Source organism: Salvelinus fontinalis, chromosome 1, assembly GCF_029448725.1.
Source record: "Salvelinus fontinalis isolate EN_2023a chromosome 1, ASM2944872v1, whole genome shotgun sequence".
NCBI classification, from domain to species: Eukaryota; Metazoa; Chordata; class Actinopteri; order Salmoniformes; family Salmonidae; genus Salvelinus; species Salvelinus fontinalis.
Genome location: NC_074665.1, coordinates 94,912,518 through 94,937,427, shown reverse-complemented (window position 1 = coordinate 94,937,427; position 24,910 = coordinate 94,912,518). Strand labels below are relative to the sequence as shown.

Here is a 24,910-nt window from a genome sequence, read left to right as displayed (position 1 = left end):
ACTCTTTCTCGGTCTCGCTCGCTTTCGCCTCCCTCGCTCCATCTTTCCCTCTCTCAATTCAATTCAGAGGGCTTTATTGGCATGATAAACATATGTTTACATTGCCAAAGCAAGTGAAATAGATACAAGTTAAATAAACAATCAGAAATGACAGTAAACATTACACTCACAGTAAACATGTATTTCTCTATCAACGTAAATGTGCAAAGACCCATTTAAAACAAATTTGATTTCCAAAGAGTCATAAGCAAGTTGAAACTGAAAGATATGCTATCCTAAAAAGTTGACTTGCAAAGGTTGCAGCACTTTTTGGTGGATGGAGATGTGCCGCCACCTGTTGGAATTAATTTTACACGTCTTTAGAATCTCTAGAAATAAAAAAAACGACCGAAGAACTACAAGTCACATAATTTCACTGAAATTCGTCCCTTGATTATGATGACATCGGTCAGAATGTTCACGAAACTGCGTCATATTACGTCAGTGAAGTGCGCACTTATCTCAAGGAAGGTGAACAGAAATCTAGCTACACGCTTGGTATGTAATATATAGCGATTTGACTTGTCTTTTAAACATTGTAAGTAGGATTACTGTGTTTTATTGTTGACATGATCAATCGATGTCTATTTGTAGCAACGCGTTCAAGGAGGAAACGAGGTTAACTTGTCAACTCGATATGATTCACAACAGCGATTAGCTACTATAGCGAGCAAGCTGCTAAATTAACTGACTTACGCAATGGTTACAAAACAAGGAATATTCTCTGCCAAATTCAATCAAATATATATTTTTTATGACTATGAAAGATAGTTTTGGTACTTTTGTGTTCATGATCCTGGTTATTTAATTAAACTTTTCCAAGCTTTGGGATTCTGTAGTTAGCTAATGTTAGCTAACATACTGTGTTATGAAAACCAGAATGATCAGCTTGTAAACTAGCTATGTTTATCACTCGCCTTTGTATACTGAACAAAAATATAAAAGCAACAGTTAAAAGATTTTACTGGGTTACAGTTCTTATAAGGAAATCAGTTAATTTAAATAAATAAATTGGGACCTGATCTAATGATTTCAAGTTTCTGGGCAGGGGCACAGCCATTGGTGGGCATGGGCCCACCCACTAGGGAGCCAGGCCCAGTCAATCAGAATTAGTTTTTCCATAAAAAAGGGCATTATTACAGACAGAAATACTCCTTAGTTTCTTCAGCTGTTCGGGTGGCTGGTCTCAGACAATCCTGCAGGTGAAGAAGCCGGATGTGGAGGTCCTGGGCCGGCGTGGTTACATGTAGTCGGCGGTTTTGAGGCTGGTTGGACTACTGACAAATTCTGTAAAACGATTTTGGATGCGGCTTATGGTAGAGAAATTAACATTACATTCTCTGGCAACAGATCTTGTGGATATTCCTGCAGTCATGTCAATTGCACGCTCCCTCAACTTGAGACATCTGTGGCATTGTGTTGTGTGACAAAACTGCACATTTTAGAGAGGCCTTTTGTCCCCAGCACAAGATATGCCTGTAATGATCATGCTGTTTAATCATCTTCTTGATATGGAGAACAATGGAGAAATGGAGAACTGCTCACTAACAGGGATGTAACCAAATTTGAGCACCAAATTTGAGAGAAATAAGCTTTTTGTGCATATGGAACATTTCTGGGATCTTTTTTTCAGCTCATTAAACATGGGAACAACACTTTACATGTTGTTTATATTTTGTTCCCTATAGAAAACGAGCTAGTTGCCTGACAATGACTGTGATAGAAAATATTTTTTATAACTAACCCAAGATAGGCCAGAAACTGTCGTTTCCAATGGGAGCAAATTAATCATAGTTTTGGAAATGAACTGTATGGAGATCAAATATTTCATTGATGAGAAAATTCCGTCCACTGGGCATCCTCTCATCACCATATTTGGTATTGAGTGGAAACGCCAACTGGATGCTTCATATTTACACATCCTTTAAAATATCTGTCTCATTGTTCTATCTGTGGTGATACCTCTGGTTCACAGTCTGAGATTATTGGCATATATTTGTCTGGAAAATTTCTTCTCACAAGCTCTACAAGCCACAATGTTGAATACAATTATATTTTAACTTACTTTACCAGTTGTCTGTGCGGTTGCTCCTTTTGCAGGTTGGGATGTGAGACAGTATATCCACAGGAAAGTTTAATTACAAACTTTTCAGAGCGCTGGTATTGAGTTAATATTTCTATCAACTGAGGCCTGTGCAGAACCATGTATTCACATGGACGAACTCTGCAAGCAAAGACCTACAGTATAGAGACAGGCAGAGACTGCTTTTTCAATAGAAATCCCAGATCAGATGGCGACGTTCATTAGCTCATACGCAGAAACGTCATCGGCCCGCGCCAAACTGCGGATGTGTAGGCCGTCAAATCAAAGGCACGCCTTCGATTTAAAGTTGTTTTTGAAGAAAATGAAAACGTGTCAGTTTGTCACTTTCACGAGGTTGAAGTAATAACATGTTCAACTACTGAAGACATCGGCTCCGATGGAGGTTGTGCCTTTTTAGATTGAGAAAGTTAACAACTAAGGAAGAATTGTTCACTTCTCTCGTTGACTTCTCAAACCCCGGCCTGGCCTGCTTGGTCTGTTTCGCAAGTGTTCCCGGAAGTCTTGTGACGTTGCTACAAGTATCCATGCTTCTCCTGCCTGTATTTTCAAGTATCCATGCTTCTCCTGCCTGTATTTTCAAGTATCCATGCTTCTCCTGCCTGTATTTTCAAGTATCCATGCTTCTCCTGACCCCTATTTTCAAGTATACATGCTTCTCCTGACCCCTATTTTCAAGTATCCATGCTTCTCCTGCCCGTATTTTCAAGTATCCATGCTTCTCCTGACCCCATTTTCAAGTATCCATGCTTCTCCTGACCCCATTTTCAAGTATCCATGCTTCTCCTGCCCATATTTTCAAGTATCCATGCTTCTCCTGACCCCATTTTCAAGTATCCATGCTTCTCCTGCCCTTATTTTCAAGTATCCATGCTTCTCCTGCCTGTATTTTCAAGTATCCATGCTTCTCCTGCCTGTATTTTCAAGTATCCATGCTTCTCCTGACCCCATTTTCAAGTATCCATGCTTCTCCTGCCCCTATTTTCAAGTATCCATGCTTCTCCTGCCTGTATTTTCATATTGTGCTCATGCTTCAGGTGATAGAAATGTGAACTCACTACGAGCGCTTTGAAAAGTTGACGTAATTATACTTTCCTGTAGAGATATTATATCACATTCCTAAAAAGGAAAGTAAGTTAAAATATATTATGTTTTTGACATTCTGGCTTGCTGAGGTCGTGAGAGGAAACTTTCCTGATCCAAACGCTCATTAATGCCCGACGTAGAAATCAATACAATTCAACATTTGGTTTTCAAGTTAGTGAGCTAAAGTTAGCTGCTTTTAGCCACACGGTTGTATTTACATAGACAAGCAGTGCTCCCTATTGTATTGGTTTGCACAAAAACAGTCAGTGTGAAGCCAGATATTAAATACAATTCAATCAACTTACTGTGCTGGTGGGCAGGACAGTTGGTCATTATGACGGGGAATTTGAGACAAAATATCTAAAGAAACGTTTCCAAACGTGTATCTGTTGTAGACTGTGTCTGTTGTAGACCCATTTCCTCTCTGCTTACCTCATGCTTCAGGTGATAGAAATTGGACTGTTTTCCGATTGTAATTCCAGAGCTTCATCATGACCATGTTGGTGAGGCTAGCATGCCTGCGCAGTCGCCCTGTGTCCGGGCTGCGTCCTATGTTGACCCAGGGCTCTCCAGCCCTGAGGAGCTCCACCCTGAAGAGCTGCCCGCCCCTCCTCAAGGTCCACCAGGTAACACATCAGGGATGGGCTTTTGACATTGTTGGACTGTTCCAGCACTCACATTTTTACTAAAATTAAACAAGGCATTTTTAGAACACAAGGCCTGCACTGGGGAAAACATATGTGCACATTTATCTATATGCCAACAGTTTGTAAAAATGCCTTATTGATCATAACCAGTACAGACAACACATCCTAATTGCTAAATTGCCTCATATTTAAGCAATAAAAGACAAGTACAATTTGTTAATTTATTGAAACCGTAATATCAACTGGTTAAATTGTATTGTGGAACAACAATATTCAAAAAGGCAGTAATCTCAGAAGTGGCGCTTGCTTGTAGAAGCCTATGGCTGTGCAATGGTATTGTTTTGTTCATTTACCAGACGATATGCTCTTATTTCTCGAGGCCTTATCAGTCAAGACGCCTATTTTATAGTAAAAAACATTGTAATATAACAGAATAAAATATAACAGAATAGTGTGACGTCATCTCACATCTGGAACAGTTACACTCAGTGATCATTTGAAACGGGGATCAATTTGGTAAATATATTTTTTTTAAATTCAGGGTTACAAAACACAATTGTTCTTTTCGATATACAGCCGTTCAATGTAGTTTATTCCACCTGCACTTTGGAATTTTCTAAATGGATTAGCAATTCCACATTGAGCACTGCATGGGGGTGAATTACGGCTACGACATCTGTTTGGTGAGTAGGCCTAGGCTTAATGATTCTGATTTTAAAATACGCTCTTTATAAATCTAATGTTTTGGCGTATTTTCAGTGTGAAAGCTGTCTATGTTTACCCCTGGCCTAGGCTATAACCCTGCTATTCAATCCTGTTCATCCTGTTACCTACGCACTGCAGGAGTTTGTTCCAACTAGGCACCACACCTTTTTATTTATTTTATTTAACCTTTATTTAATGAGGCAAGTCAGTTAAGAACAAATTCTTATTTACAATGACTGCCAAACCCGGACAACGCTGGGCCGATTGTGTGCCGCCCTATTGGACCCCCAATCAATTGATCAGTTCAGTGATTCCCTGAATGAAACACAAGGTCTTCCAGGTCAGTGAAATCCAAAACGTAAGGCCAGGGGGGGGACTAGCAGTTCACAAAGTAGGGTCATCACTAGTTACCACAGCCACAAAGTCATAAACCCCGCCTATTTCTACAATTTGACAACCTAACCCTAGACCATAACCGCACTGCTAACCTTATGTCTAACCCTAACGAAGACCAAAAGCACTTATTTTTTTTAATGAATTTTTACTATATAGCCAATTTGGACTTTGTGGCTGTGGTAACTAGTGACAACCACAAAGTAGCCTGAGAGGAAAATAGACTGGACGCACTTATTACCAACCTGCAGGTCGTTGCTGGAACACATATTTCCCTACTTCAGTCAACCAGTCCAGTTTGAGTTTGTGATAAGGATGTTGACATTTATTTAGCTTGTGGATCAATTAAATGTTTCGATCAAATGTATTTTTTTAATTTAATTTTTAATTAATATTTAACAAATATCAACAAACAAAAGAGGAATAGTCACATGCAAACAAGCATACATACAAACTATTTACATGGCCAGGAATCCTACACAAACAAATCATATTCATTAATAATACAAGTTTTAATAGCCTTTTAGTTTTTCATTTTAGTTAAAGTAGTGCCATATTGTTTAAATTCATTTATAAAGTGAAAAAAGTTAGGTTTTGAATTAGACCATTTGCATTTGTGAATATGAAATTTACCTAGTATTATTAGCAGTTTAATTAAATATACTACATCTTTATCTATGTCAGAATTTCTGAAATAAATCATTATATCAAAACCATTAAATAGTACAACCGGTCCTGTTTTTTTTGTAACAAAATTCTGTATGTTAATCCAAAATATTGTACTATAAATACAGGCAAAAAACAAATGCAAAATGGTCTCCTTCTCCATTCCACAGAAATCACATTAGTCAGCTTGAATCTTTCCAAGACATGTTTCACTGGATACATTCTATGTAACATTTTAAATGAAAATGTATTATTTAAAAATGTGTTTATGAAGCCCTTTTTACATCAGATGTCACAAAGTGCTGTACAGAAACTCAGCCTAAAACCCCAAACGACAAGCAATGCAGATGTAGAATCAGTTAGATTAGTTTTTCTAGGCATTTATTTTGCGTGTTTAGAGGGAAACACAGTTGAATGAGTGAGACACCGAGTGGAAAGGGAATTTAGGGAGAAGAACTGTGGGATGCTTGGCTTGTTTTATTTTTTTTAGTTTTGTCCCGCAAATGTACGTGTACCAATGGAACGCTAGAGTCAAAATAATTTATTTCTTTATCAAATAGTTTTGCAGTATTTAAAGAACAAAATGGATCTCTGGTTAAAGATTTAGTTTGGATGTCTATTCGGGTACACAATTACTCTTCCCCATCCCTAACACACACACACATATACACACACACACACACATACATACATACACACATACACACATACACACATGCATACTTGCTTAAGCCTCATCAGGTACAGTCATCTCTGACAGAGAAGTTGAATAAGACACACTTTACCAGTCAGAGCTCAAAACTGCGACCAAAACACTTTCATTTGACTTGGCAGTGCGACACTCATTTTCTTTTTTTGGTCGCTAGGTTGCCAATTATTATTTATTTATTTTAATTTTTTGTTCTGGACACAGTACTTTTTGGTTCACAATTAGATTTTTTTTAATCAAGGTTTATTCAAACAGCAATGGGTATGCAAACCAGATATTCAAAAATGTTGGTCCAAAGTGAATCTTCAGTCATCACACGCTGTTCAAGTGCACGTTTCTAAAGGCTTTTGTTAGCAGTCGATGCTACTCTTCAATAACACAAACCCCAAAGCAAATCAAGGGGAGGAAAATAGGTTTATTCAAAGAGGTTAAATCATAGATGTTATGCTGAGAAGTAGATGGTCATTCTCCCCTGTCCTCAGTGATTCTCTCCAGTGGTTCTCTCCACAGAACAAAGTGGAGACAGAATGTAGTTTTATAATCCAGCCCTAGCCTGTGTTTGACCAATTAGAATTCCTTTCAATAAAACTGGCCAAATACCAAGGATCCTATTTCAGAAGACATATCCCTCCCATGTCTCTGAACCATTGATCAATAATTACAGATAAAACACTATTTCCCTTCATCGGTATTACTCTATTGACCTCTCGTCCTTTTGACCTCTCGTCTTCTGTCTCTGTGTATTTATCTTCAACATATTCTTGCACTTTTTCCCCAAAAACCGTCCCAATTAAATGTTGACTGCAAAGTACGTCTACCTGGCAGAATGATATCCTGATGACTTGTATCAATTCTGCAGCATTGGTTTTCCAAACTCTGCCATCACATATAAGCCAACATTGTACAGTACAAAAACACTGCTAGCCAAATACAACAGTCTCAAATCAAAAATGTATTGTTTACGTGCTTGGTAAACAACAGGTGTAGACTAGCAGTGAAATGGTTACTGACGGGTCCTTACCAATAATACAGATAGACATAAAATAGAGAAATAAGTCATAAGATAACAAAGTTAATAATAAACACTAGATTAATTAATTACACTACATGAAGACACACGGTTGGAATTGATTGAGCCATACAGAACCACTCTGTCTGTATGTAGTTGCTATATATCTGAGTTTTCTCTGAGAGGGGAGATGAAGAGAGATCAGGCTCTCTGTAGCTGGTGGCTCCCTGCCCTGGTTTGTTATGCTGCTGATTTACTCCTTGGTTACCTACTTCTCCAGGTTCAAATGTTTTGGCCCCAAAGCGTGACGGTTTCTATAGCTACTTCACGTCACACACATTCCCATGCAGTCACAATGCTGGCACAGGCTCAATGAGATCTTGAATCTCTCCTAAGGCGGCAAATATTTGGATATGTAAGTCGCCTAAGGCGGCAAATATTTGAATATGTCAGTCAGTGTAGCTTGTTTTGGAGGTGTGTGCTTTTTCATATTTTCTCTGGTATTGTCTCTGTCATGTGTTGGCACCCTCCAATGCCCCCTTCTTTGCCTCAGGGTCTTTAGTATGTCATGTTTCAGCTGGCATGTCTCAGGGTCTTTAGCATGTCATGTTTCAGCTGGCATGTCTCAGGGTCTTTAGCATGTCATGTTTCAGCTGGCATGTCTCCGGGTCTTTAGCATGTCATGTTTCAGCTGGCATGTCTCAGGGTCTTTAGCATGTCATGTTTCAGCTGGCATGTCTCAGGGTCTTTAGCATGTCATGTTTCAGCTGGCGTGTCTCAGGGTCTTTAGCATGTCATGTTTCAGCTGGCATGTCTCAGGGTCTTTAGCATGTCATGTTTCAGCTGGCGTGTCTCAGGGTCTTTAGCATGTCATGATTCAGCTGGCGTGTCTCAGGGTCTTTAGCATGTCATGATTCAGCTGGCATGTCTCAGGGTCTTTAGCATGTCATGATTCAGCTGGCATGTCTCAGGGTCTTTAGCATGTCATGTTTCAGCTGGCATGTCTCAGGGTCTTTAGCATGTCATGTTTCAGCTGGCATGTCTCAGGGTCTTTAGCATGTCATGTTTCAGCTGGCGTGTCTCAGGGTCTTTAGCATGTCATGTTTCAGCTGGCGTGTCTCAGGGTCTTTAGCATGTCATGATTCAGCTGGCATGTCTCAGGGTCTTTAGCATGTCATGTTTCAGCTGGCATGTCTCAGGGTCTTTAGCATGTCATGTTTCAGCTGGCATGTCTCAGGGTCTTTAGCATGTCATGTTTCAGCTGGCATGTCTCAGGGTCTTTAGCATGTCATGTTTCAGCTGGCATGTCTCAGGGTCTTTAGCATGTCATGTTTCAGCTGGCATGTCTCAGGGTCTTTAGCATGTCATGTTTCAGCTGGCATGTCTCAGGGTCTTTAGCATGTCATGTTTCAGCTGGCATGTCTCAGGGTCTTTAGCATGTCATGTTTCAGCTGGCATGTCTCAGGGTCTTTAGCATGTCATGTTTCAGCTGGCATGTCTCAGGGTCTTTAGCATGTCATGTTTCAGCTGGCATGTCTCAGGGTCTTTAGCATGTCATGTTTCAGCTGGCATGTCTCAGGGTCTTTAGCATGTCATGTTTCAGCTGGCATGTCTCAGGGTCTTTAGCATGTCATGTTTCAGCTGGCATGTCTCAGGGTCTTAAGTATGATGTCATGTTTCAGCTGGCATGACTCAGGGTCTTTAGCATGTCATGTTTCAGCTGGCATGACTCAGGATCTTTAGCATGTCATGTTTCAGGGTCTTTTGCATGTCATGTTTCTTGAATCTTTGACAGCTTTTAGTTTCTTCCTTTGACACCGCCTGGTATAGACGTCCTGGATGGCATGGGTCTCGGCCCCAGGGATGCACTGGGCAGTATGCACTACCCTCTGTAGTGCCTTACGGTCAGATGCCAAGCAGTTGCCATACCAAGCGGTGATGCAGCCAGTCAATATGCTCTTAATGGTACAGCTGTAGAACTTCTTGAGAATATGAGGGCCCATGCCAAGTCTTTTCAATCTCCCAAGGGGGAGCTGAGCAAACTTAATGATGGTGTTGGAGCTATGCGTGGCCATGCAGTCATGGGTGAACAGGGAGTACAGGAGGGGACTAAGCACGCACCCCTGAGGGGCCCCTATCTTCAGTGTCAGTTTGGATGTGTTGTTGCCTACCCTCACCACCTGGGAGAGGGCAGTGTGAAGTGCGATAGAGATTGTGTTAGCTGTGGATTTGTAGGGGTGGTATGCAAATTAAAGTGGGTCCAGGATGATGGTGTTGATGTGAGCCATGACCAGCCTTTCAAAGCATTTCATGGCTACAGATGTGAGTGCTACAGGATGATAGTCATTTAGACAGGTTACCTTGGCATTCTTGGGCACAGGGACTATGGTGGTCTGCTTGAAACATGTTGGTATTACAGACTGGGTCAGGGAGAGGTTGAAAATGTCAGTGAAGACACTTGCCAGCTGGTCAGCGCTTGCTCTGAGTACGAGTCCTGGTAATCTGAATGTTAACCTGTTTTTAAAGGTCTCACATCAGCTACGTAGTGCATGATCACACAGTCCGGAACAGCTTGTACTCTCATGCATGATTCAGTGTTGCTTGCCTCGAAGCAAGCATAGAAGGTTTTTAGCTTGTCCGGTAGGCTTGCGACAATGGGCAGCTTGCCGCTGGGTTTCTTTTTGTAATCTGTGATAGATTGCTAACTCTGCCACATCCGACGAGCATCAGAGTAGGCGTAGTAGGATTCAATCTTAGTCCTGTGTTGAAGCTGTTTGATGGCTCGTCGGAGGTTGTACTGGAATTTCTTATAAGCATTAGTGTCCCACTCCTAGATAGCAGCCATCGATTACAGCTCTAGCCTGTAATCCATGGCTGCTGTTTGGGATATGTACGTACAGTACCTTGCAAAAGTATTTACCCCCCCCTTGGTGTTTTTCCTATTTTGTTGCACTACAACCTGTAATTTAAATACATTTTTATTTGGATTTCATGTAATGGACATACACAAAATAGTCCAAATTGGTGAAGTGAAATGAAAAAAATAGCTTGTTTAAAAAATTTTTTTTTTAAAAATGGAAAAGTGGTGCGTGTGTATGTATTCACCCCCTTTGCTATGAAGCCCCTAAATAAGATCTGGTGCAACCAATTACCTTCAGAAGTCACATAATTAGTTAGATTTCATACAGGTGGACTTTAAGTGTCAGATGATCTGTCACATGATCTCAGTATATATACACCTGTTCTGAAAGGCCCCGGAGTCTACAACACCACTAAGGTCAGGGACAAAGTTGTGGAGAAGTACAGGGCTGGGCTAGGCTATAAAAAAAATCCTAAACTTTGAAGATCCCACGGAGCACCATTAAAACCATTATTAAAATATGGAAGGAATATGGCACCACAACAAACCTGCCAAGAGAGGGCCGCCCACCAAAACTCACGGACCAGGCAAGGAGGGCATTAATCAGAGAGGCAACAAAGAGACCAAAAATAACCCTGAAGGAACTGCAAAGCTCCACAGCAGAGATTGGAGTATATGTGCACAGGACCACTTTTAAGCAGTACACTCCACAGAGCTGGGCTTTATGGAAGAGTGTCCAGAAAAAAATAACCGAACATGTTTGGTGTTTGCCAAAAGACATGTGGGAGACTATCCAAAAATATGGAAGACGGTACTCTGGTCAGATGAGACTAAAATTGAGTTTTTTTGGCCATCAAGGAAACACTGTGTCTGGCGCAAACCCAACACCTCATCACCCCGAGAACACCATCCCCACAGTGAAGCATGGTGGTGGCAGCATTATGCTGTGTGGATGTTTTTCATCTGCAGGGACTGGGAAGCTTGTCAGAATTGAAGGAATGATGAATGGTGCTAAATACAGAGAAATTCTTGAGGGAAACCTGTGTCTTCAAGAGATTTGAGACTGGGACGGGGGAAACATTTTAAATGTCTTGGAATGGCGTAGTGAAAGCCCAGACTTCAATCCATTTGAGAATCTGTGGTATGACTTAAAGATTGCTGTACATCAGCGGAACTCATCCATCTTGAAGGAGCTGGAGCAGTTTTTCCTTGAAGAATGGGCAAAAATCCCTGTGGTTAAATGTGCCAGGCTTATAGAGACATACCCCAAGAGACTTGGAGCTGTATTTGCTGCAAAAGGTGTCTCTATAAACTATTGACAAATTGTAGACCTCCACAAGTCTGGTTCATCCTTGGGAGCAATTTCCAAACTCCTGAAGGTATCACGTTCATCTGTACAAACAATAGTACGCAAGTATAAACACCATGGGACCACAGAGCCGTCATACCGCTAAGGAAGGAGACGCGTTCTGTCTCCTAGAGATGAACGTACACAGTAAAACGAGTCCTATATCGACATAACCTGAAAGGCCGCTCAGCAAGGAAGAAGCCACTACTCCAAAACCGGCATAAAAAAGCCAGACTACGGTTTGCAGCTGCACATGGGGACAAAGGTTGTACTTTTTGGAGAAATGTGGTCTGGTCTGATGAAACAATAATGGAACTGTTTGGCCATAATGACCATCGTTATGTTTGGAGGAAAAATGGGGATGCTTGCAAGCCGAAGAACACCGTCCCAACCGTGAAGCATGGGGGTGGCAGCATCATGTTGTGGGGGTGCTTTGCTGCAGGAGGGTCTGGTGCACTTCACAAAATAGATGGCATCTTGAAGGGAAATTATGTGGATATATTGAAGCAACATCTCAAGACATCAGTCAGGAAGTTAAAGCTTGGTCGCAAATGGGTCTTCCAAATGGACAATGACCCCAAGCATACTTCCAAAGTTGTGGCAAAATTGCTTAAGGACAACAAAGTCATGGTATTGGAGTGGCCATCACAAAGCCCTGACCTCAGTCCTATATAAACTTTGTGGGCAGAACTGAAAAAGCGTGTGCGAGCAAGGAGGCCTACAAACCTGACTAAGTTACACCAGCTCTGTCAGGAGGAATGGGCAAAAACTCACCCAACTTATTTTGGGAAGCTTATGGAAGGCTGCACAAAATGTTTGACCCAAGTTACACTATTTAAAAAACAGTGCTACCAAATACTAATTGAGTGTATGTAAACTTCTGACCCACTGGGAATGTGATGAAAGAAATAAAAGCTGAAATAAATCATTCTCTCTACTATTATTCTGACATTTCACATTCTTAAAAGAAAGTGATGATCCTAACTGACCTAAGACAGGGGATTTTTACAATGATTAAATGTCAGGAATTGTGAAAAACTGAGTTTAAATGTATTTGGCGAAGGTGTATGTAAACTTCCGACTTCAACTGTATTAATGAAGCCGGTGACTGATGTGGAAATCTGATGTCCAGAAGCTCTTTTCGGTCATAGGAAACCCTGTATAAAAAAAGTTACAATCAAAGCCCCCAAAAAATACACAAAATGGAAGAATCGGTCAAGAGCCTGTAATTCGATCAAGAGCCTGTAAACTGTAAGCCACTATCCATTGCAGCGCCGTTTTCTTGCTAGGCTCGCAATTGAACTAAAGGGCAACTACATCTGCCATATATATATATATATATACTGCTCAAAAAAATAAAGGGAACACTAAAATAACACATCCTAGATCTGAATGAATGAAATATTCTTATTAAATACTTTTTTCTTTACATAGTTGAATGTGCTGACAACAAAATCACACAAAAATTATCAATGGAAATCAAATTTATCAACCCATGGAGGTCTGGATTTGGAGTCACACTCAAAATTAAAGTGGAAAACCACACTACAGGCTGATCCAACTTTGATGTAATGTCCTTAAAACAAGTCAAAATGAGGCTCAGTAGTGTGTGTGGCCTCCACGTGCCTGTATGACCTCCCTACAACGCCTGGGCATGCTCCTGATGAGGTGGCGGATGGTCTCCTGAGGGATCTCCTCCCAGACCTGGTCTAAAGCATCCGCCAACTCCTTGACAGTCTGTGGTGCAACGTGGCGTTGGTGGATGGAGCGAGACATGATGTCCCAGATGTGCTCAATTGGATTCAGGTCTGGGGAACGGGCGGGCCAGTCCATTGCATCAATGCCTTCCTCTTGCAGGAACTGCTGACACACTCCAGCCACATGAGGTCTAGCATTGTCTTGCATTAGGAGGAACCCAGGGCCAACCGCACCAGCATATGGTCTCACAAGGGGTCTGAGGATCTCATCTCGGTACCTAATGGCAGTCAGGCTACCTCTGGCGAGCACATGGAGGGCTGTGCGGCCCCCCAAAGAAATGCCACCCCACACCATGACTGACCCACCGCCAAACCGGTCATGCTGGAGGATGTTTCAGGCAGCAGAACGTTCTCCACGGCGTCTCCAGACTATGTCACGTCTATCACGTGCTCAGTGTGAATTTGCCAATCTTGGTGTTCTCTGGCAAATGCCAAACGTCCTGCACGGTGTTGGGCTGTAAGCACAACCCCCACCTGTGGACGTCGGGCCCTCATACCACCCTCATGGAGTCTGTTTCTGACCATTTGAGCAGACACATGCACATTTGTGGCCTGCTGGAGGTCATTTTGCAGGGCTCTGGCAGTGCTCCCCCTGCTCCTCCTTGCACAAAGGCGGAGGTAGCGGTCCTGCTGCTGGATTGTTGCCCTCCTACGGCCTTCTCCATGTCTCCTGATGTACTGGCCTTTCTCCTGGTAGCGCCTCCATGCTCTGGACACTACGCTGACAGACACAGCAAACCTTCTTGCCACAGCTCGCATTGATGTGCCATCCTGGATGAGCTGCACTACCTGAGCCACTTGTGTGGGTTGTAGACTCCGTCTCATGCTACCACTAGAGTGAAAGCACCGCCAGCATTCAAAAGTGACCAAAACATCAGCCAGCAGTGTATATATATATAGTTCCCAGACCTCCAAAACTGGTCTCCTGGTGTGGTTTAAGCATTGTTGACTTAGAACATCCATTGTTTTTAGTTTTTCTCTAAAAAGTGGGATTTGAGAGTGAAAACCTGAAAAAACTAGGAAACCTTGAAAAACTAAACTGGGGGAACTAAATTTACCCAAAAAATAAAACTGATTTTATAGGGCCCTACATCTGTAGACTGACTGTTCAAAATTGCTAACAATAAAACTATTTTCGAGATGGTTCTAAACAGTCAATGTAAATATGATATTTCCAAGTTGAAATGTAATTGTTTGTGTGTGTGGATAGGCTACTTGCTCAGCCTGCAGATTAAAGATGTGCTTTCTGTGCCGCTATTCGTTTCATTCAGGACAGTAGTTTTCCGTTGCTACTGGCGCGGTGTGCCACTGGCAAATTTACCTGAATGCCAAGCCCTGCAAGGTCATGCTAATTAAAGTTGGCTAGTCATTATTAGCCTGGTTCTGTATGTAATGCAGGCACATTATGGGACACAGGTAATGACTAGAGCCGTGCCAGTACAGATGATGATGATGATGATAAATGGATCAGTTTTAGACCATAGTGAATGCATTACGGGGGGGGGGTTCTACTAAGCTAACATATGGCGTTGTTTTAACATGGTCATACCATGGATCATTTAGCTATTTCATTGAGTTTTAGGACCCTTAAGATATCAAAAAATAAAATATATATATATAAAATATTTCATGAAACATTGAATTGAGCCTTACTGCTATTAGCCCATAGAAACACATTGAATATTACCTTAATACATGGTTAAACAGATAACCCTTACATCTCTAGCTTAAACTGACACATTTTATGGCGATTTAAAAAATATATATATTTCTTGGGGGGGAAATAATTTTTATTTATTTATTATGGTAATAAGATTTCTGCGGGGCTACGGACATCGACCCGTTTTTCTTTGAAAGACCCTACCTGTGGACAATTTGTATGTCTTCCATTGTAGGTCAACATGCCGTAATAATAACTGATTCTGTGTTATATTAACCTTTTTATTTTCCTCTTTCATCAGGGCTATTCCACCAAATCCAGATTTGGTTTCCGTCGTGGGAAAACGGCCAAGGACCAGCTCCAACAGGCCGCGTTCGAGCCAGCGACTGATACTGCCATCAGAAGTGAATATATTGACTTACTAAACCACTTTTATATAAATGTCACCTCGCAACACAAACGTCTGCTTGCTAGGGGGGGGCAGGAGAATGATGGACCTGTCATGTAAAAACAGGCCCATCTCACACCCCTCTGTTACTGCAGGAAGTCAGTACCTTGTGCCGGTCAGCAGCAGGTTTTAACTGCTGTATGTGTGCTATGTATTCCCTCACAGTGGATTCCATGGGCAGGATGTTCCTGGCTGGAGGGGCTGCTGTAGGCCTGGGAGCTCTGTGCTACTACGGACTAGGCATGTCCAATGAGATCGGTGCCATCGAGAGGGCTGTGTAAGTGCTGATGCTTCCGTTGGTAGTGTGTGTTGTACTGGTATTATCACATGGTAGTGTGTGTGTTGTACTGGTATTATCACATGGTAGTGTGTGTGTGTGTTGTACTGGTATCAAGTACATATGTCATTGTTATTACTGCAGCTATTTCTGTGTAGTTCCATAGGTTTCACCACAACTCAAAGGAAAGTGTTACTTTATCTGTGTCAAATGGCACCCTATTCTCTACAGAGTGCACTCACTCAGAGCACTTACGATTCCTGGTTGAGTATAGTGCCCTATGTTGGGAACAGGGTGCATATTGTGCAGGTATATCAACTAGAGGTCAACCGATTATGATTTTTCAACACCGATACCGATTATTGGAGGACTAAAAAAAGCCGATACCGATTAATCAGCAGATTTTTAAAATAAAATCTATATAGTCTCAAATAAATAATGAAACATGTTCAATTTGGTTTAAATAATGCAAAAACAAAGTGTTGGAGAAGAAAGTAAAAGTGCAATATGTGCCATGTAAGAAAGCTAACGTTTAAGTTCCTTGCTCAGAACATGAGAACATATGAAAGCTGGTGGCTCCTTTTAACATGAGTCTTCAATATTCCCAGGTAAGAAGTTTTAGGTTGTAGTTATTATAGGAATTATAGGACTATTTCTCTCTATACCATTTGTATTTCATATACCTTTGACTATTGGATGTTCTAATAGGTACTTTAGTATTGCCAGCCTAATCTCTGGAGTTGATAGACTTGAAGTCATAAACAGCGCAAAGCTTGAAGAACAGCGAAGAGCTGATGGCAAACGCAGTAAAGTGCTGTTTGAATGAATGTTTACGAGCCTGCTGCTGCCTACCACCGCTCAGTCAGACTGCTCTATCAAATCATATACTTAATTATAATATAATAACACACAGAAATACGAGCCTTAGGTCATTAATATGGTCAAATCCGGAAACTATAATTTCGAAAACAAAATGTTTATTCTTTCAGTGAAATATGGAACCGTTCCGTATTTTATCTAACGGGTGGCATCCATAAGTCTAAATATTGCTGTTCGATTAAACAACCTTCAATGTTATGTCATAATTACGTGAAAATTCTGGCAAATTAGTTCGCAACGAGCCAGGCAGCCCAAACTGCTGCATATACTCTGACCCTGCGTGCAGTAATCGCAAGAGAAGTGACACAATTTCCCTAGTTTAATATTGCCTGCTAACCTGAATTTCTTTTAACTAAATATGCAGGTTTAAAAAAATATACTTCTGTGTATTGATTTTCAGAAAGGCATTGATGTTTATAGTTAGGTGCGATTGTGCTTTTTTTTCGCTTATGTGCTTTTGTTAAATCATCCCCCTTTGGCGAAGTTGGCTGTCTTTGTTAGGAGGAAATAGTCTTCACACAGTTCGCAACGAGCTAGGACGGCCCAAACTGCTGCATATAGCCTGACTCTGTTGCACAGAACGCAAGAGAAGTGACACAATTTCCCTAGTTAAAAGAGATTCATTTTAGCAGGCAATATTAACTACATATGCAGGTTTAAAAATATATACTTGTGTATTGATTTTAAGAAAGGCTTTGATGTTTATGGTTAGGTACACGTTGGTGCAACGACAGTGCTTTTTTTCGCGAATACGCACCGCATCGATTATATGCAACGCAGGACACGCTAGATAAACTAGTAATATCATCAACCATGTGTAGTTAACTAGTGATTATGTGAAGATTGATTGTTTTTTATAAGATGCGTTTAATGCTAGCCAGCAACTTACCTTGGCTCCTTGCTGCACTCGCGTAACAGGTAGTCAGCCTGCCACGCAGTCTCCTCGGAGTGCAATGTAATCGGCCATGATCGGTGTCCAAAAATGCAACATACCGATTGTTATGAAAACTTGAAATTGGCCCTAGTTAATCGGCCATTCCGATTAATCGGTCGACCTCTAATATCAACACGTGTTGTCCTCTGTAAATGTTTATTTTCCCTGTGTCTCCTCCAGTATCTGGCCCCAGTACGTGAAGGACAGGATCCACTCGACCTACATGTACTTTGCAGGCAGTGTGGGGATGACAGCTCTGTCAGCTGTAGCCGTCAGCAGGACCCCGGCCCTCATGGGTGTCATGATGAGAGGATCCTGGCTGGTAATTCACATTGTATTATTTCACCTGGATTTAACCAGTCAAGACAGCTTGTATTATTTCACCTGGATTTAACCAGTCAAGACAGCTTGTATTATTTCACCTGGATTTAACCAGTCAAGACAGCTTGTATTATTTCCCCTGGATTTAACCAGTCAAGACAGCTTGTATTATTTCCCCTGGATTTAACCAGTCAAGACAGCTTGTATTATTTCACCTGGATTTAACCAGTCAAGACAGCTTGTATTATTTCACCTGGATTTAACCAGTCAAGACAGCTTGTATTATTTCACCTGGATTTAACCAGTCAAGACAGCTTGTATTATTTCACCTGGATTTAACCAGGCAAGACAGCTTGTATTATTTCACCTGGATTTAACCAGTCAAGACAGCTTGTATTATTTCACCTGGATTTAACCAGTCAAGGCAGCTTGTATTATTTCACCTGGATTTAACCAGTCAAGGCAGCTTGTATTATTTCACCTGGATTTAACCAGTCAAGACAGCTTGTATTATTTCACCTGGATTTAACCAGTCAAGGCAGCTTGTATTATTTCACCTGGATTTAACCAGTCAAGACAGCTTGTATTATTTCACCTGGATTTAACCAGTCAAGGCAGCTTGTATTATTTCACCTGGATTTAACCAGTCAAGACAGCTTGTATTATTTCACCTGGATTTAACCAGTCAAGACAGCTTGTATTATTTCACCTGGATTTAACCAGTCAAGACAGCTTGTTTTTAAAAGGTAGATTGAGCTAAATGATGTTGTCACGAGCAGCCCCGCAGATATTGAGATGAGAGAGATGCAAGACTTCACTCTCACACAGTTACACAAAGATCTGCCATTTGCATAGATTTAGCTTTACACTGTTATAGCGGGGTAGCCAAGGGACCAAAACAGCAGAGAAGCTGTTACAGCGGGGTAGCCAAGGGACCAAAACAGCAGAGAAGCTGTTACAGCTGGGTAGCCAAGGGACCAAAACAGCAGAGAAGCTGTTACAGCGGGGTAGCCAAGGGACCAAAACAGCAGAGAAGCTGTTACAGCAGGGTAGCCAAGGGACTAAAACAGCAGAGAAGCTGTTACAGCGGGGTAGCCACGGGACTAAAACAGCAGAGAAGCTGTTACGGCGGGGTAGCCAAGGGACCAAAACAGCAGAGAAGCTGTTACAGCGGGGTAGCCAAGGGATCAAAACAGCAGAGAAGCTGTTACAGCGGGGTAGCCAAGGGACCAAAACAGTAGAGAAGCTGTTACAGCGGGGTAGCCACGGGATCAAAACAGTAGAGAAGCTGTTACAGCGGGGTAGCCACGGGACTAAAACAGCAGAGAGGCTGTTACAGCAGGGTAGCCACGGGACTAAAACAGCAGAGAAGCTGTTACAGCGGGGTAGCCACGGGACCAAAACAGCAGAGAAGCTGTTACAGCGGGGTTGCCAAGGGACCAAAACAGCAGAGAAGCTGTTACAGCGGGGTAGCCACGGGACCAAAACAGCAGAGAAGCTGTTACAGCGGGGTAGCCACTGGACCAAAACAGCAGAGAAGCTGTTACAGCGGGGTAGCCAAGGGACTAAAACAGCAGAGAAGCTGTTACAGCGGGGTAGCCAAGGGACCAAAACAGCAGAGAAGCTGTTACAGCGGGGTAGCCACGGGACCAAAACAGCAGAGAAGATGTTACAGCAGGGTAGCCAAGGGACCAAAACAGCAGAGAATCTGTTACAGCGGGGTAGTCACTGGACCAAAACAGCAGAGAAGCTGTTACAGCGGGGTTGCCAAGGGACCAAAACAGTAGAGAAGCTGTTACAGCGGGGTTGCCAAGGGACCAAAACAGCAGAGAAGCTGTTACAGCGGGGTTGCCAAGGGACCAAAACAGTAGAGAAGCTGTTACAGCGGGGTTGCCAAGGGACCAAAACAGCAGAGAAGCTGTTACAGCGGGGTAGCCACGGGACCAAAACAGCAGAGAAGCTGTTACAGCGGGGTAGCCAAGGGACCAAAACAGCCGAGAAGCTGTTACAGCAGGGTAGCCACAGGACTAAAACAGCAGAGAAGCTGTTACAGCGGGGTAGCCACTGGACCAAAACAGCAGAGAAGCTGTTACAGCAGGGTAGCCAAGGGACCAAAACAGCAGAGAAGCTGTTACAGCAAGGTAGCCACTGGACCAAAACAGCAGAGAAGCTGTTACAGCAGGGTAGCCAAGGGACCAAAACAGCAGAGAAGCTGTTACAGCGGGGTTGGCACGGGACCAAAACAGCAGAGAAGCTGTCACAGCGGGGTAGGCAAGGGACCAAAACAGCAGAGAAGCTGTTACAGCGGGGTTGCCAAGGGACCAAAACAGCAGAGAAGCTGTTACAGCGGGGTAGCCAAGGGACCAAAACAGCAGAGAAGCTGTTACAGCTGGGTAGCCAAGGGACCAAAACAGCAGAGAAGCTGTTACAGCTGGGTAGCCAAGGGACCAAAACAGCAGAGAAGCTGTTACAGCGGGGTAGCCACTGGACCAAAACAGCAGAGAAGCTGTTACAGCGGGGTAGCCACGGGACTAAAACAGCAGAGAAGCTGTTAAAGCGGGGTAGCCACTGGACCAAAACAGCAGAGAAGCTGTTACAGCGGGGTAGCCACAGGACTAAAACAGCAGAGAAGCTGTTTCAGCGGGGTAGCCACTGGACCAAAACAGCAGAGAAGCTGTTTCAGCGGGGTAGCCACTGGACCAAAACAGCAGAGAAGCTGTTACAGCAGGGTAGCCACGGGACCAAAACAGCAGAGAAGCTGTTACAGCGGGGTAGCCACGGGACCAAAACAGCAGAGAAGCTGTTACAGCAGGGTAGCCACGGGACCAAAACAGCAGAGAAGTTGTTACAGCAGGGTAGCCACTGGACCAAAACAGCAGAGAAGTTGAACCTCACATTTCAACGCTTTTAGTTGTCTTGGAAATTGACCCACTATTCTGTTTACTTTCTGCATCTACATCATATCGCTGAGTTTACCTTCAAGGGAATATTAGTATTTACGATGACTATTGCCACTGGGCCAGTGACTAATGACTACAAATATATCTGCATCCACAGAATGTTATTAACCCTTAAAAAGGAAAGTAGTGGTTTGAGGGCCCACCTAACCTCATTGTGTTGATACATCTGGTGCTGGTTTTCAAACCATTGTGTATGATTTCCAGACACTTTTCAATAGCCACTGTGGGTATTTTTGTTGTTGTTGAAATAATCTAGACATTTGTCATTTTTTTCACCAGGCTATTGGAGCTACCTTTGCAGCCATGATTGGAGCAGGCATGCTGGTCAGATCTATCTCTTATGACCAGAGCCCAGGAGCCAAACATCTAGCCTGGATGCTTCATGCAGGTGTTGGACTGCTTTACCTTCTCACTGTATCAAGCATTTGTCAATTGAAACGTCCCACTTGCTTATTCTCACCACTAGAGGGCAGTACTATCAAGGTTCAGAATACCCTGACTATGCAGCAGCAGTCGACTTGAATGGAACAGGGTTTTCTAGTACTTACTGACACTGGTGCTGTGCCTGGGAGAATATTCTGAGAAGACTGTTAAATACCAGATCTGTTTTCTTTAAATAGAACATCTTGTGATATATATAACCTCTTTATTTGGACCTCAGATGATAAATAGCCGTGTAGCTAAAATCTGGTGCTTTTTCATGTTTGATGTACATACATGGTCCCTTTTTTAAACTAACCTAATAAATCAATCCATTTGTCCCTGTGTTTCCAGGTGTGATGGGAGCGGTCATAGCCCCCATGACTCTGCTAGGTGGGCCCCTGATGATGAGGGCAGCCTGGTACACAGCGGGCATTGTGGGGGGTCTGTCCACCGTGGCCATGTGTGCCCCCAGTGAGAAGTTCCTCAACATGGGAGGACCCCTAGCGGTGGGCTTCGGAGTCGTCTTCGCCTCCTCCATCGGTTAGTATCTTTAGATCAATAACCCTGGATGTGGGTTTCACTGGTCTCCACCACCACCATCGGTTAGTAGGCATTTTATTATGGTCCAATTCACAAAGGAACATAAAATGCAGGGATGTAAACATCATACTTTTAGAGGACAACTAAATGGTTATTGCCTTTTTTTAAGTGTTTATCAATGAAAAACAAAATGGTGGACAGACATCAATGAAGTCTATTGAACGGTAGGTAACCTTTTGTTCGATCAAACCCAGTGAGTTGTTAGTGGAGTATTCAGCGTACAGGAGTTTCTTCTTTTTCAAACAGCATTATTTAAGATCTGTCTCTCTACTGACAAACACCCTTGACACATCATTTCCCCTCAGTTATTAATTGAGCTTGAGGACATGGTGTTAATACAATGTCCTCTCCACTCTCTCTGTCCCCAGGCTCAATGTTCCTGCCCCCTACCTCAGCGATGGGAGCAGGCCTGTACTCCATCGCTATCTACGGAGGTCTGGTCCTCTTCAGCCTGTTCCTGCTCTACGACACCCAGAAGGTCATCAAGAGGGCGGAGACGTACCCCATGTACGGGATGCAGAAATACGACCCCATCAACTCGTAAGTGACGTCTGCAGAGTAATCCTTACTGCTGTGTCTGATTTCTGTACCTTACTGTTTAAACAGACCGTCAACTAGTCCAGTTCTGTACCTTACTGTTTAAACAGATAGTCAACTAGTCCATTTATCCTGTTTATTTTTTATTTCTTTGTCCTGCTTTGATATATATTGAACAAAAATATAAACGCAACATGTAAAGTGTTGGTCCCATGTTTCATGAGCTGAAATAAAAGAGCCCCAACATCTTCCTTACGTACAAAAAGCTAATTACTCTAAAATGTTGTGCACAAGTTTGTTTTACATCCCTGTTAGTGAGCATTTCTCCTTTGCCAAGATAATACATCCACCTGACAGGTGTGGCATATCAAGAAGCTGATTAAACAGCTTGATCATTACACCGGTGCACCTTGTGCTGAGGATAATAAAAGGCCACTCTAAAATGTGGAGTTTTGTCACACAACACAATGCCACAGATGTCACAAGTTTTGAGGGAGTGTGCAATTGGCATAGTGACTGCAGGAATGCCCATCCGAGCTGTTGCCAGATAATTGAATGTTAATTTCTCTACCATAAGCCACCTTCAATGTCGTTGGCAGTACGTCAGCATTGTTTCAGCATTATAATGCACAGCCCCATGTCACAAGGATCTGTACACAATTCCTGGAAGCTGAAAATGTCAGTTCTTCCATGCCCTGCATACTCACTAGACATGTCAACCATTGAGCATGTTTGGGATGCTCTGGATCAACGTGTACGACAGCATGTTCCAGTTCCCGCCAATTTCCAGCAACTTCGCACAGCTATTGAAGAGGAATGGGACAATCTTCCACAGGCCACAATCAACAGCCTGATCAATTCTATGTGAAGGAGGCGTCACGCTGCATGAGGAAAATAGTGGTCACACCAGATAATGACTGGTTTTCTGATCCACACCCCTACCTTTTTTTAAGGTGTCTGTGACCAACAGATGCATATCTGTATTCCCAGTCATGTGAAATCCATAGATTAGGGCCTAATGAATTTATTTCAATTGACTGATTTTCCTTATATGAACTGTAACTCAGTAAAATCTTTGAAATGGTTCCATGTTGCGTTTTATATTTTTGTTCAGTGTAGAATACCATTATGATGCAGTATAATACTATCAATACCATTATGATGCAATATAATACTGTCAATACCATTATGATGCAGTATAATACTATCAATACCATTATGATGCAGTATAATACTATCAATACCGTCATGATGCTGTATAATACTCTTCTAATGTACTAAATACCATTGATAGAGTATAATACGATCAATACCATTATGATACAGTATAATACCATTATGATACGGTATAATACCATGATGATGCAGTATAATACTCTCCTAATATACTAAATACATTATGAAACAGTATTTTATTCTAAATACCATTGATACAGTATAATTCTGGCCTAGTAGTGTTTATCCTGTCCTGTATAGTGATATATGAAACTGACGGTTGGTGCTCTGTGGCGTTATCCTGTCTTGTATAGTGATATATGAAACTGACGGTTGGTGCTCTGTGGCGTTATCCTGTCTTGTATAGTGATATATGAAACTGACGGTTGGTGCTCTGTGGTGTTTATCCTGTCCTGTATAGTGATATATGAAACTGACGGTTGGTGCTCTGTGGTGTTTATCCTGTCTTGTATAGTGATATATGAAACTGACGGTTGGTGCTCTGTGGTGTTTATCCTGTCTTGTATAGTGATATATGAAACTGACGGTTGGTGCTCTGTGGTGTTTATCCTGTCCTGTAGGTGCATGGGGATCTACATGGACACGCTGAACATCTTCATGAGGATGGTGATGATTCTGTCCGGCGGCGGAAACAGAAAGAAATAAAGACGTTCCAGTCTGACTTCCACGTTAAACCTTCAAACTTCCACAGAGTTGAACAACAACGATGTCTTCTACAATTAGCACCATACACCAGATGTTACATACTTTTAGTTTGAAAACCTATTTTCAACTCACACAATAATAAATGTGTTGCTTTTGTGTGAAGAAGAGGATTGCAATTTCCTAGAACATATTGCCACTCATCCTTGTAAAGGAGACAACTTGCTCTGTTCTATATTCAGAATGTTAAAAATATGCTTTTGTCTTGATTCTGAGGGAGGCATATTTAGAAGTCAGGATTGTTCATGGGGATATCTGTCAACATCACAGGTCGCCCCTCAGTCTCCTTCTCTAATTATTCCTTTATATTTTATATATATTTATTTTCACTTGAGGTGGGTGTTCCCATTCCTGACAAGCAAGACAAAGATGGGAAAACATCAGATATGTCATCCCTCAACCTGACTATGTACTTAACTCCTTGACAGAGACTGAACTTGGATGTGTTGTATCGGGCTGATCCTTGGATGGGTTGGGCTTTGACATGTTGTTTCTGTTAGAATGAAAGTGATCTACACTGTCCTGGTATCATTCAATAAAGTGAAAGAGAATACAGTTTGTGTATTTATGTTGAGTTATTTCATGAAAATAAAATGGACATTTTTGAAGCATA

General features: G+C 42.2%; 1 protein-coding gene across 1 annotated transcript; it reads left to right on the top strand.

Moving 5' to 3' along the window:
* Positions 1-434: 434 nt before the first annotated feature.
* On the top strand, positions 435-24,910 carry ghitm (growth hormone inducible transmembrane protein). The gene is made up of 9 exons (XM_055936693.1): positions 435-537; positions 3,709-3,852; positions 15,282-15,384; positions 15,594-15,705; positions 17,699-17,840; positions 21,079-21,187; positions 21,574-21,762; positions 22,191-22,362; positions 24,156-24,910. Exons 1-9 carry the CDS (start codon positions 436-438, stop codon positions 24,238-24,240), a joined length of 1,158 nt encoding a protein of 385 aa, XP_055792668.1. The 5' UTR covers position 435; the 3' UTR covers positions 24,241-24,910.

What these genes read in the sequence shown, in the direction of transcription:
- ghitm (XM_055936693.1), top strand. Translation starts at nt 436, where the DNA reads ATGATGACATCGGTCAGAATGTTCACGAAACTGCGTCATATTACGTCA. An exon ending in GACTGATACTGCCATCAGAA is followed by an intron (nt 15,385 to 15,593) that starts GTGAATATATTG and finishes ATTCCCTCACAG; the next exon opens with TGGATTCCATGGGCAGGATG. An exon ending in AAATACGACCCCATCAACTC is followed by an intron (nt 22,363 to 24,155) that starts GTAAGTGACGTC and finishes CCTGTCCTGTAG; the next exon opens with GTGCATGGGGATCTACATGG.